This window comes from Aythya fuligula, chromosome 3 (genome assembly GCF_009819795.1).
Source record: "Aythya fuligula isolate bAytFul2 chromosome 3, bAytFul2.pri, whole genome shotgun sequence".
In the NCBI taxonomy this organism is placed as follows: domain Eukaryota; kingdom Metazoa; phylum Chordata; class Aves; order Anseriformes; family Anatidae; genus Aythya; species Aythya fuligula.
Window position 1 is genome coordinate 9,086,114 of NC_045561.1, and position 11,574 is coordinate 9,097,687.

At 44.6% G+C, this 11,574-nt stretch overlaps 2 protein-coding genes across 2 annotated transcripts; one reads left to right on the forward strand and one right to left on the reverse strand.

The window, feature by feature from the left end:
* Window positions 1–194: 194 nt before the first annotated feature.
* On the reverse strand, window positions 195–4,380 carry PNO1 (partner of NOB1 homolog). Its single transcript, XM_032184717.1, has 7 exons — window positions 4,173–4,380; window positions 3,936–4,085; window positions 2,851–2,934; window positions 2,202–2,262; window positions 1,328–1,445; window positions 751–821; window positions 195–487 (listed from the first exon to the last, which is right to left on the reverse strand). The coding sequence occupies exons 1-7, from the start codon at window positions 4,329–4,331 to the stop codon at window positions 420–422; spliced, it is 711 nt and encodes a 236-aa protein (XP_032040608.1). The 5' UTR covers window positions 4,332–4,380; the 3' UTR covers window positions 195–419.
* A 79-nt stretch (window positions 4,381–4,459) lies between these two features.
* On the forward strand, window positions 4,460–11,446 carry WDR92 (WD repeat domain 92). Its single transcript, XM_032183695.1, has 8 exons — window positions 4,460–4,672; window positions 4,809–4,909; window positions 5,777–5,907; window positions 6,374–6,475; window positions 7,774–7,889; window positions 8,095–8,229; window positions 9,692–9,789; window positions 10,551–11,446. Exons 1-8 carry the CDS (start codon window positions 4,460–4,462, stop codon window positions 10,756–10,758), a joined length of 1,104 nt encoding a protein of 367 aa, XP_032039586.1. The 3' UTR covers window positions 10,759–11,446.
* Window positions 11,447–11,574: the final 128 nt, after the last annotated feature.

An 11,574-nucleotide genomic window follows, 5' to 3' on the forward strand; every position in this document is an offset into this window, starting at 1 on the left:
GTAGTCTTCCAGCAGCCTGTTGTTAAACTGGGCATTAGCTGACTCTTCTTTTCCCTAGGAAGATGCTGATCCATGCGTGGTTGTAAATGCTCAACTATGCTGATTAGTTCTGGCTCAAAACTTACAGGCTTTCTGCTGTACCGTGAGCAGTCTCTTAATGCTTGGATAAACAATGTCAGGCACCCACACTTCAGTATAGCACTTTAGATATACAACTTTTAATGGCTTTTCAATACAAAGACTGTTCAAATCAGATGGTGTGCCTGAAGGAAGTCAGACCGCACAAACAGTCCCATTTCTCTTCTGGGCTTCCAAGGCAGAGGGCTGAGCGCTTCTGCAGCCCCCGTGAACGCACAGCTTGTGCGTGCGGTGAGCACGCTTCCCAGCCCCAGTCCTTCATAAAGCAGCCAGACCGCACCTCAGAACCTTTCAGCTGCTCTGCTGGCCACAGCCCTGATATTGCCATAAACTTTTGATGGAGGACTTCCTGCAGAAGAAAAACCAAGTCAGCAAACGTAACACGTTACAGAAACAGCTCCCCTGCTGGCGTGCTTCAGTCTGTGTTAGTGGGGAGAACCTGCCCAGGAGTAAGAGATACTCATGGTCAGCTACTTCATTGATTACTACAAGCTCCACACCCCCAAAAGCAGCTGTGGACACACTAGGGCACAACGGGAGGCCCCCAGAAAGCAGTCTGAAACTGCAGAGTCTCTCTTCCTGTAATAGAGAAGGTTAACTAACAGGACTTACCTAAAATTAGATTACAAATTGCTGTCCGTGCCATTTTGATGTTCTGAAAAGATCCTAAAATATGAATTTTCCTAAGAAAAAAATAGAGCAATGTTAACGGGGGATAAAGATTCTCCGTGGTTGCATAGTTAATAGCACATAGCTCAAGCAGGAGTTCAGAAGTGAGTATAGCATTCTGGATCAGTGTACTACTTTTTTCTCCACAGCTATAATTAAGAAAACTACAGCATAGAACCCATCCTCTAAATCTTTTTAGAAATAGATGTTTACAATTTGCAAGCTTAAGGCTATAGCAGCTTTAGAAAAGAGTGTTGCAGGGTTGGTGGGTTCAACTTTGATTACTCAGAGGAAGGAATTCTTCAGCAGTGTGGAAACAATGCTTGATGAGCTGGTATCATTGTTGCCGTAACAAAAGGTCAAATACTCAATTAATGTTCATTAAAAATTGCACTTAAAATATTTGTCTCACTGATGCTCTACCAAAGTTTATGGTAACTTGAACCATGGTGGTTCCTAGGAGACAAGATAGGTCAGTGAAGGGATTATACTGTCAAGAAGGAAGGAAGTCAATACTTACGAGTCAGCAAGAACTATTCGTGTCCTTGTTACATTTTCTATTGTGAATTTTGTTTTTCCACCTTTCCCTGCTATTCTCCCTATTGCTCTTGACAGATGATCTCCTTTCAAAGGTTTGACTAAAATGAGAACAAAACACTTGGTAAAACAGCAGTAGTACACAGCCCTCTGTAATGCTTCCCTCGTTCAAGTTTTTATTGAAATAACTCACTTTAAGTAACACTAAGGCAATTTTACTATTGGTGAAATATTACCTACGTTCACCTGTGTGACTAGAAGGGAAAAATCACACCAGTGATAAGTGACCATGAGGTCTGTCAGAGAAATCCACAACAGAAGGCATTCCCTTTGTTACAGGGCGATTAAGATTGAAGAAAGAAACAAGCAAGAGCACATGGTTAACATGAGTGGAAGTGACACAATTAAGTTTAGATGCTACTCTTCTTGGAGCCAGCTCCCTGGAGTCCCAGTAATGTGCAAAACAAACACTTTGCCTGCTTCCTACCTCTCTGTCATACTTGGAGGAACAGAGCCTGTTCCAGTTTAAAAATTTTAAAAAAATTATATATTCCCCAAAACACTCCTCCATGTGATGTTTATGTTAAAAAAAATAATTCCTGTAACGAGTCACATCAGTGGACGGTCTGATGAAGTGCTATACTTCTAAGGACGAAGATTTTGAGCATTTTCTTGGGAAATCATTAAAAAAATGACAATCCTTTTAAGCCTCCTGTACCTAGACAATAATTTCATGTATTGACATGAAGATTTTCCTGCTCCACAAGGATAAATGACACAAATGGAGCAGGGAAAGAGACAGCAAGAACTCGCAGATGGTATGCACAATTACGGGAACAGGAGCAGAAGCCACTTACCGTCTGTAACTTCAAAGGACTCTAGAAAAAGATCATCTAATCTGATGAGAGCAAGAGCATCCTAGAATATTAAGAGATTTGTTATCAGCACAAGTGTTACAGCACCACAACACAGGGCAAGCTTGTGTTTTCTTTCTCAACAGATCACGTGAATATTTCTCCATTTGATGTCTCAAACAGTTGGCTAAAGCTAGATCAGCTTCTTTTCATTAGAAATAAAAACTTCTATGTAGAGAACCCTGGAAATGCTTAGACCCTACGACATTTACCCAGACCCACCTTTACTACCAGAGTCAGTACAAGCCTGTGACAACAACCTGACTGTTCTGTACTACAAAAGCTTTGTTTTTTTTTCCAAGTAAAGTTTGAGTTTTGAACACAAATGGCTATTGGCTTGGACGAAAGCAAAATGAACACTCATATACTACCAGGTATTTCCTTCATTTCACAATTTTACTTGTGTGCTTTTTGAAGGCTTTTTATTCTGAATTAGTTTCAGAAATTAGCCTCCCACTTCAGTCATAATTCCAAACAAGCTTGTTTATAGGAAACCACCCTGAAGATTTTCATTTCTTAATACAACTTCTGGAGAGGCCAAAGATTTCAAGCAAGTTCATCCAACCTCCCAGTCCAGCTGCTGGGGACTCACCTCTACTTGGAAGCCAAGTATAAATGCTTTCACAAAATCGGCTGCTTTCGTTAGAGCACTGAGATCCTTTGTCTCCTGACAAGTCTGCAAGACACAAAGTTCAGTTCGCAAATTAACATGCAAGTAGAGTCAGGCCTTGAAAATTGTTAGGATATGAAAGCTAACCATAGAGGACACATTGAGGTAACGCCCCTTCTATGTTGTATAAAAAACAAACAAAAAAATTAGACCACAGAACAGCAGAGAGAAGAGATGGACGATGGTGGGAGACAACTTGAGGAACTTACTGAGATGCCAGTAGCATTGAGATGTTTTAGCACGTTACAGAACATGGACAGGTTCAATACAACATACAGAATAAAAAGATTAACAAGGTATTTGAAACATGTAGAAACCAACCTAGCAAAGCATCAAATATTTGAGTTTTTGTTTTTAAGTTTCAGACTTTTTTTCACCCTAGGAGAGGCAGCAGCATCTGCTGTCAGGCAGCATTCTTTACTGCTTGTCCTAAAACTCGGCCAAGGCCTTCCTCTGCTGCCAGGGGAAAAAATTGCGTATGCATCTACATTTACAGACCCTAGGGGTCTGTAAACGTAGATGCATACACAATGCAGTAAAAAAGCAGGGAAAAGTGAGAAAGCATAGTCACTGAAGCAGCGGAAAAAGCAAGGCAGGATAACTCACAAAACCCACTGTTAACCTGCATTCCTGGATCTTCCGTAAGAAGCCAGAGATACCGAAAGTTTTGGTGCCCCCTCCAAAGTCAGCTGGCTGCTGAGTGCCACATGTGCGCTTAGTCAGCTTCCGTGTCGGGGGAACGCCTCACAAATCACGTTCAGCGCAGACACTGGAGCTCTTCCTTAATTCTCAAGTAAATGTTCTCCTATAAAAGTCCTCCCAAAAAAAACACCACCCAACTCTAGAAGAGCCTTAATGCTTTTAGATTCTACGTGTACAAACCATTTGCTTCTAAACACGTTTATTTTGGCCGCCGGTGCGGGTTTCCCCTCCCGGCTATGCCGCTGGACGCCCCGAACCCGCCGGGCCCCCCAGGGGAGCAGCCGCGGCCACCCCACGGCCCCCACCTTGATCTCCACGTTCCTCGTCTTCAGGTTGAAGCGGATCTGCAGCTGCAGGTGCTCCACCACGGGCGTGAAGATCTTCATCCAGTTCTCCTTCAGCGGCGTGTACCTGTTGGCGGGCACGGCCACCTTCCGCACCTCCCCGCCGCCGACCTGTCGCGACAGAGCCCTCAGGACCCCGCTCCGGGCGCCTCAGCCGGGCCGGCCCCGAGCCCTCCCCGCTCCCCGCTCCCCGCTCACCCCCAGGCTCTCTGCGGGCAGCGCGGGGAAGGCCGGCCTCTTGCGGGGCCGCGGCTCCGCCATCTCCTCATCCTCCCCCTTCCTCTCCTCCTCCCGCCGCCGCCGCCGCCGGCTGACTGAAGTGAACCCATCCCCTCCCGCCGCCGCCTCAGTCTCCATGACGACCCCCGTTAGCCGCTCTCCGCGCCTCAACGGCTGCAACGGCCGCACGCGGCCCAACCGCCGGAAAGCAGCCGTGAGGGGGCCGCTTCCGCCGCGCCTCAGCCCGCCCCTTCCCGCCGGGCGCGATGGCGGCGGCGGCCGGTGCGGGTGGTGCGGGTGCGGGTGCGGATCGTCCGCAGGTGGTGTCGCACGTGCAGCAGGCGCTGAGCTACACGCTGTTCGACTGCAAGTGGGTGCCGCGCAGCGCGCGCCTCCTCTGCCTGGGCAGCGCCGCGCGCGGCACCGGCGTCCTGCAGCTGTACGAGCTGCGCGCCGGCCGCCTGGCGCTGCTGCGCGAGGTGAGCGGCGGGAAGGGGAAAGGGCGGGAACGGCCGCGCCTCAGCGCTGAGGGGGGGGATAATGGGGGGATAAGGGGGGGGTCCTGAGGGGAGCTGCGTGCCCCCCGCTGAGCCCCGCGTGTGCTTTCCTGGCAAGATCGAGAAGGCCAAGCCCATCAAATGCGGGACCTTCGGCGCCGCCTCGCTGCAGCAGAGATACCTGGCGACCGGGGACTTCGCGGGGAGCCTCAATGTGTGGTAAGCGGCCCGCCGCTTGTCGCCCCAAAATATGGGTGCTGCGCGGTGCTTCAGTCGGTGCTGCCCCTGCCGTGGTCGAAAGCGCCTCAGCGAGGCCCTTGGGCTGTAAAAGGGGCTGCTGCGTGGGTGCACGGCTCTAGGAGGCTGCCTCCAGCCTTAATGTGACACCTGTGTTGCGTGCACTTAGTGGGCTTGATGGGTTTTCCTGGTCCCTCAGTGGTTCGTGTAATAAGTTTTTGTAGGTACATCAGTCATCAATTAAGCAAGAGGGTCCAAAAAGCACTTTTTAAAGAAATTATTGCTGTATTTCATGTGCCAAAGAACTATTGGTTCTGTGTTGGTGGAGCACTGAGGATGGTGTGGATCAGTCCCTCCTTGAAAAGAGATTAAAGATGCAGCGCAATGAGGGGTTCTCCAAGGATGAGAATCAGCAGGAAAGAGCCACAAAACCCAGAGGTGGATGCAAAGCTCCTTTGGAGGCCACTTGTCAGAGCTAGGTGGGAATAGGTGAGAGGTCACCTTAAATGCTTGCTGGAAGTAAAGCTCATGAGAGCGTTTTGCAGTAAAGCATTTTGATCTGCAACATGATTTGCTTTGAGCCCAGCATAAAAACCCCTTCCCGAGGGTTGCTGTGGCGAATCCCCAGCTGTTTTACAAATAGAGGAATCCAGACCTGAGCAAAAGCTTTCAGACCCGTCTAAAGAATCAGCCAAAAGAATCAAAAACATGCTCATAACATTGACGCCCATTATTTGAGTTCACGTACTTTGTGCTCACATTTAAATTTTTATACAGATCCTGACTGTCAAGGTAAATGCCATATTGTCTGTTATTTTTTTTTTTTTTTTTTTTTTTTTTCTTGCCTAGGAATTTAGAAGCTCCTGAAATACCAGTGTACTCTGTGAAAGGTCATAAGGAAATCATAAACAGTATAGATGGTGTAGGTGGCTTAGGAATTGGGGAAGGTGCACCAGAAATTGTGACTGGCAGTCGAGATGGTGAGTTAGTGACCTCTACAAGTCTTTTTAATTATTCCAAGAAAGCAGCCTGCGAGCTGTGATGGCAGGGGATGCTCTGCCATCTGAACCAGTTACAAACCTGTTGCAACTGGTTCTTGTATGAAGTCTGTCTTTTGAATCTTGTCTGGGACAAGGGATCTGTAACTGTTGTAGAAGCTGTAGAGAAGCAAAAGATATTCTTGTCACTGAGCATGGGACAGAAGGAACGCAAAGCAGAATAAACACAAAATACCAGCTAGAGAACATACATCCTTAGCATACTTTTCATTTATTTCTGTTGTTTTGTTTTGCTTTGCTGTCCACTAAACCAGTCTGGCTTTCTGGAATTTAAAGAGATGCTCCTGTATTTTGAATGACCAGGCTGAAGAGCAAAGGCCTTTCCTGAGAAAATGAGTGCAGCGTGGCAGCGTGTCCCTAATACAGAATCCCCTGCCCTCCTTTACAGGGACCGTGAAGGTGTGGGACCCAAGGCAGAAAGATACTCCTGTGGCTAACATGGAGCCTGTGCAGGGAGAGAGCAAGAGAGACTGCTGGACAGTAGCATTTGGTAAGGTACCAGATAATTACTGTTCCCCCCTCTAATGTGACCTCTATTTCAAGGTGTTATGGAATGGTTATTTGTATGGATGAGTCAGTAGCAGGTTTTGTTTTTCAGCATTATCAAATTACATGTTTTTAATGTGTTTTTCAAAAGATGCCTGTTTTGTGATACTTGGATTTGGCCTAATTTTCTTACAGTCTTTGGTCAATCACTTCCCAGATAAACTGTGCAAGCTTTATTCCTAGGTACTTCTACAGTCCTAGGTGCAGGAATTTAAAATTTGTGTGTCTAGGAATGTAAAAGCAGACAAGCTGCCTTATCCTAACATAGTGTAACTGTTGCAGTGCATGGAGAGCTAGCCGATCACTGGTGTAGCATAATTCCAACTGTCAAGCATTAAGGCATTAATTTAAGAGAAAATCCTCAAAGCTAGGAGCTAATTAAAGACAGAGATGCTTCACTTGGGCCCAGCGTTTTTCCTTTGAAGAGAACAAGCTGTCTGTGTAGTACACGGGCTGGTATTTCTGGATTAGCTCCATTTCTGCCTCCAGAGTCAGGCAGTAAGTTTTACAAACTGCGAATAAGTGCATGGATTATAATAACAAAATTGATAGTAGGGAGATGACATTTCTTGGCAAGAAGGTCCAGCTAAGCTATAATGTTCCTTGCTTTTGAGACCTTTGTCTTTTGCTTTGACTAATAGAGAGAAAAGTGGCCTCATACTTTCTTCTGCTTGCTTTTGAGTTCCTGCTGGTTGAGCCAAGGCCGGGTCCATCCCGAGCTACACACTGTCCATGCAGGTTAACTGCTCCCAGGTGCTGATGCGCCTCCTTGAGCCTGTCTGCTGGGAGTCAGGTTTTGGAGGCAGGCTTCTGTGTGTCTGAGGGCTACTGTAACACCCAGGGCCCCCCTAAATGCCCGTGTCCTCAAAGGAGTCTTGTCCCTGCAACACTTCATGCATGAGGGACCAGTTAGTGAACCGCTGGACTGCTCTGTGCTGCGGGGCCATTGTCCTGCCCGGGGAGCGTGGTTTATAGCAGCTGAAGCAGTCTGTGCAATTTAGGCAGTGCTTGGCAGGGGAGTAAGAATTTGTTCACGCTGTTTAAAGAAACAGACTGCCAGTGTTGAAGCTGTGTTTGCTGTACCTTTTGGGTTAGAAAACTGGCCTGTTCATTCAGTCTTACTGTCCCAATAGTAATGCTTTTCTGGCGTAAATCTAAGTTGAAATTGCAGACTTAGGAGATCTGAAATTTATAGCCTAAGGAGGGTTTCTGTATTCTAACTATTTCTGTCTCTGTGTCCAGGTAACGCTTACAATCAAGAGGAGCGTGTTGTTTGTGCTGGGTACGACAATGGGGACATTAAACTGTTTGACTTAAAAACTATGTCACTGCGATGGGAGACCAACATTAAGAATGGGGTAAGGTGCCATAAAAACACGGTTTCATTCCAGCTTCAGTGTATTTGTGTTTTTGGGTGATCTTGTTAAGTCCAAGTTGGTGCTGATGTTGTAAAGATAACCAGAGATTTACAAATCACACACAAAATACTATTTTTATTTATTTTATTATTTTTAGCAGTGGATAATTTGAAGGCTGAATGCATTTATTTTTATGCATTTCCAGGTCTGCAGTGTGGAGTTTGACAGAAAAGATGTGAATATGAACAAGCTAGTGGCTACGTCACTTGAGGGAAAATTCCACGTTTTTGATATGAGGACTCAGCACCCAACTAAAGGCTTTGCTTCTGTTTCAGAAAAGGTATGTGGAGACAGATAACTTCTTAAGAGACGAACTTTTGCAATATATGCTGCTAAAGTAGTTGGAAGCACTGCAGGTGTAAAATTACTGATAGGTGAGAGATGCCCAGGTTCCTAGGAACAAGCTGTGCAGTGGTGTGGCTGGTGTGGCCCAGGTGCAAGCAGCAAAAGGGCTCCTATCTGTCCTGCCAGTGTTCACTGAAGCTTCCTCTCTTATACCTGGATTTTGGGTCCTGTTGCAGTTTCAAGTTTGTGCACTCAGCTGTGCCCCTAGTCCAGGAGTCTTGTATGTCGGAGGAGTATATCAAAGTGGGATGAGCATGCAGATTCAAATCTTAAATATATCCAAAAATAAAGTAAGCCCTATGCAAATGTTGTTTTATCCTGCATCACAAGACCTTGTATGAGCCACAGAAATCATTATTTCTCTTCAGAACCAAAGGCTTTTGGCTTGCTATACTGAGGATGAGCGAAAGGAATATGTAGGGGAAACTTAGGGCCCTGAAAGCTCTTTAATGTGGAGAACTTAAAATAATCAACAAGAGTGGTCATAGACAGAAGACACAAGGTTGCGAGTTCTTTATAAAGCCGTATGATTATTTTTGGTGAACAAAATCTGATGTCAATTAGAAAAACTAATTTTTTTTTGTGGTTAAGTTCTCTAGGACTGCCTAAATTAGAAAGATCTGAATTTCAGCTGAATATCTTTAAATCCCTATTTAACACATCTCCAGGCAAAGCAGATCAGATGTTGGAAGTATTTTGATTAGATAACACAGAAGTATTTTCCAAATTAGAGTTTGTAATAATCAAAATACGAAAGTAGGATTTGTTATCATTCATTAGTTGCATCTAAGTTTTTTGTTTGTTTGTTTTTGTTTTGTTTTGTTTTTGGACACTTGTAGGCAGGTATGCATAAGGTCAGAGTATGAGTGTTAAGACTTTTCTTCAAGTGATTTCTGTTGCTGTGCGATCTTCCGTGCCCTGGCTGAGATATAAATGTGAATTGTAGGTGTGTGTGTTGTGTTTGCGTAGTGTTTCTAGTATGTTCACTTGCAGTAATGATATTTAAGAGTTGTCAGACGTTGAAATTCCCCTTGTGGTGACCATGTCACTTAAGAGCCTGGGAATCAAGTAGCTCTAGAACTGTTCCAGAGGAACTGCAGCCACTTCACCTCCGTTTAGCTTTGCTCAGATGGCCCAAGAAGCTGAAGTATCCCTGGTGGCCTTGGTAGGGCTGCTGCCACCTTATCTCTGTGGAGGAATGGGGCACATTGGGGACCTGACTTGGCCTTTTCTGTGTGGGGACTGGCAGGAGCAGGGGAAGGGGCCTCAGAATGGACGTTCCAGTGTCCACCGTGAGAAGGATGGGGTCTCCAGTGACTCCAGTTTAAAGAGTCTGCGTCCTTGTGAAGCTCATCTGTAAATGACTTCAGTATGATGCTTTTGTTTTTTCTTATTAGGCCCACAAATCCACCATATGGCAGGTTCGGCACCTACCGCAGAACAGAGATATATTTATGACGAGCGGAGGAGCTGGGAGCCTTCATCTCTGGAAATAGTAAGTGATCACTCTCCAGCCTACAACAGGGGAATAAGAAACCAAAACAATAATTTCTTGTTTTAAGAAGGAACCTTTCTGAAAATGGTGAGTTGGGGTCCTGCTTCCAAGCTCAGAATATCAAGTTAAAATTACTGCTTACAGGTACAGTAGAAATGGTGATTTTGGTGTCAGTACCCAATTCAGAATCTTGAATTGATTCCTTAAAAAAAAGAGATTGACAGCAGCACAGGTGAATTCTGCCCTTGTCACTTTTTGTAACATATTCAAGATCTAATTATATCTTCAGTTAACATGGTAATAAATGGAAGAAAATAGGTTTCTTAAAGTTTTTGTATGGTTGCAGTTGCATCTGTGAAAAATATCGAAAGCCTGGATTTGTAACGATCTTGTTGTAATGTTTTATTATATCAAAATAACTTAATCATCCCAAATACAGTGAAGTAGGTGCATCAGGTTTCAGAGGGATAGCTCTGAGATGAAATTTTTTTGCCTGTGGCAAAAGCCAAACTGTTAAAAAATAAAGGGCTATAGGAGAGACATGCCAGGATTCAGAACTTCCTACCTCATTGTTTTGTCATGAAATATTTGCTAAGTACGTACTATAGATACAGCTGGATATGATGGCTCATTATTTGGAAGATGTTTCTTTGCCCTATCTTGAGAACAGCCCCTTTTGTGTGGTCTTTTGCAAACAAAATGATAACGATGTGTTTGTATCGGTAAATGTTAAGTGCGTGTTTTACTTTTCTTATTGCCAGCGAGTACCCTGCTCAGCGCTCCAAGAAGGATTCTGAAGGAGCTGAGATGGGGGTGGCAGGTTCTGTCAGCCTCTTGCAGAACGTGACCCTGTCAACGCAGCCGATCTCTAGCCTAGACTGGAGCCCTGACAAAAAGGGGCTGTGTGTTTGTGGTGCCTTTGACCAAACTGTGAGGGTACTGATAGTTACCAAGCTTAACAAAGTCTGACAGGAGAACTTGGATCTCCGATGAGAAAGCAATATAGTTTGCAGTCTGTAAATATGGGAGGGAGAGACCTCCTGGTTCTAATTTAATTTCTCCCTTATTAAAACTGGATTAAAGAAATAGAAACCAGATCTTTCTATTGAAAGTTCAGATACGTGCACTTAGAGTTGTTTGGCTGATTGCACTGCGATGACTTGAAGTGGCCTGGGCACGCAACTTTCACCGTCTGGAAATGTGAATTTACGTTAAAACAAGATGTGCCTTCGTGTTAACGCAGCCTGTAACTTCAGCGGTAACTTGAAATTGCTTGTGTTGGGTTTAACCGCAGCGCAGATCTGTTGGTGCTTGTTGAATGGTCTGGCTCTTCTGCATATAGTATTGTCCACATGCACTCGTGCAATGGGAACTACTGTGTGCTCCCCATAGGAACTCTTTGTGCTTGTTAGTTAGAATGTTTGTTAAAGTGACTTAGGGGTCTTCAATACACTAGAAACCATAACGAATACTAAAATATTCAGGTTTAATTGAGTAGACTTCTTACTGAAGATGGTATTGCAATTAAGCTATTGAGCAAAATGCACTGTTTAACCATTTTAGTTTGGTTTTGTAACGAGTTTTTATGTTCTGTTGATTTTATATCCGTTTTTAACTTTGTATTCTACAAATAAAATTATATGGAGTGTTGTCTTGATATAAACAAAATATGTTATTCAAACATCCGGACATGTAGGGAAGGAATAGACTTCTGTAGGTTTAAAAGAACAGCCTGTAATAGTTAGAAGTTCATCATTTTTGCGGCAAAAGTTACTAAAACTTATA

Coding starts and splice junctions, on each gene's coding strand:
- PNO1 (XM_032184717.1), bottom strand. CDS start 4,331: ATGGAGACTGAGGCGGCGGCGGGAGGGGATGGGTTCACTTCAGTCAGC. Junction 4,086..4,172: donor TGCCCGCAGAGAGCCTGGGG/GTGAGCGGGGAG, acceptor CTGTCGCGACAG/GTCGGCGGCGGGGAGGTGCG. Junction 822..1,327: donor CGAATAGTTCTTGCTGACTC/GTAAGTATTGAC, acceptor TTTTTTTCTTAG/GAAAATTCATATTTTAGGAT.
- WDR92 (XM_032183695.1), top strand. CDS start 4,460: ATGGCGGCGGCGGCCGGTGCGGGTGGTGCGGGTGCGGGTGCGGATCGT. Junction 4,673..4,808: donor GCCTGGCGCTGCTGCGCGAG/GTGAGCGGCGGG, acceptor TTTCCTGGCAAG/ATCGAGAAGGCCAAGCCCAT. Junction 7,890..8,094: donor AGACCAACATTAAGAATGGG/GTAAGGTGCCAT, acceptor ATGCATTTCCAG/GTCTGCAGTGTGGAGTTTGA.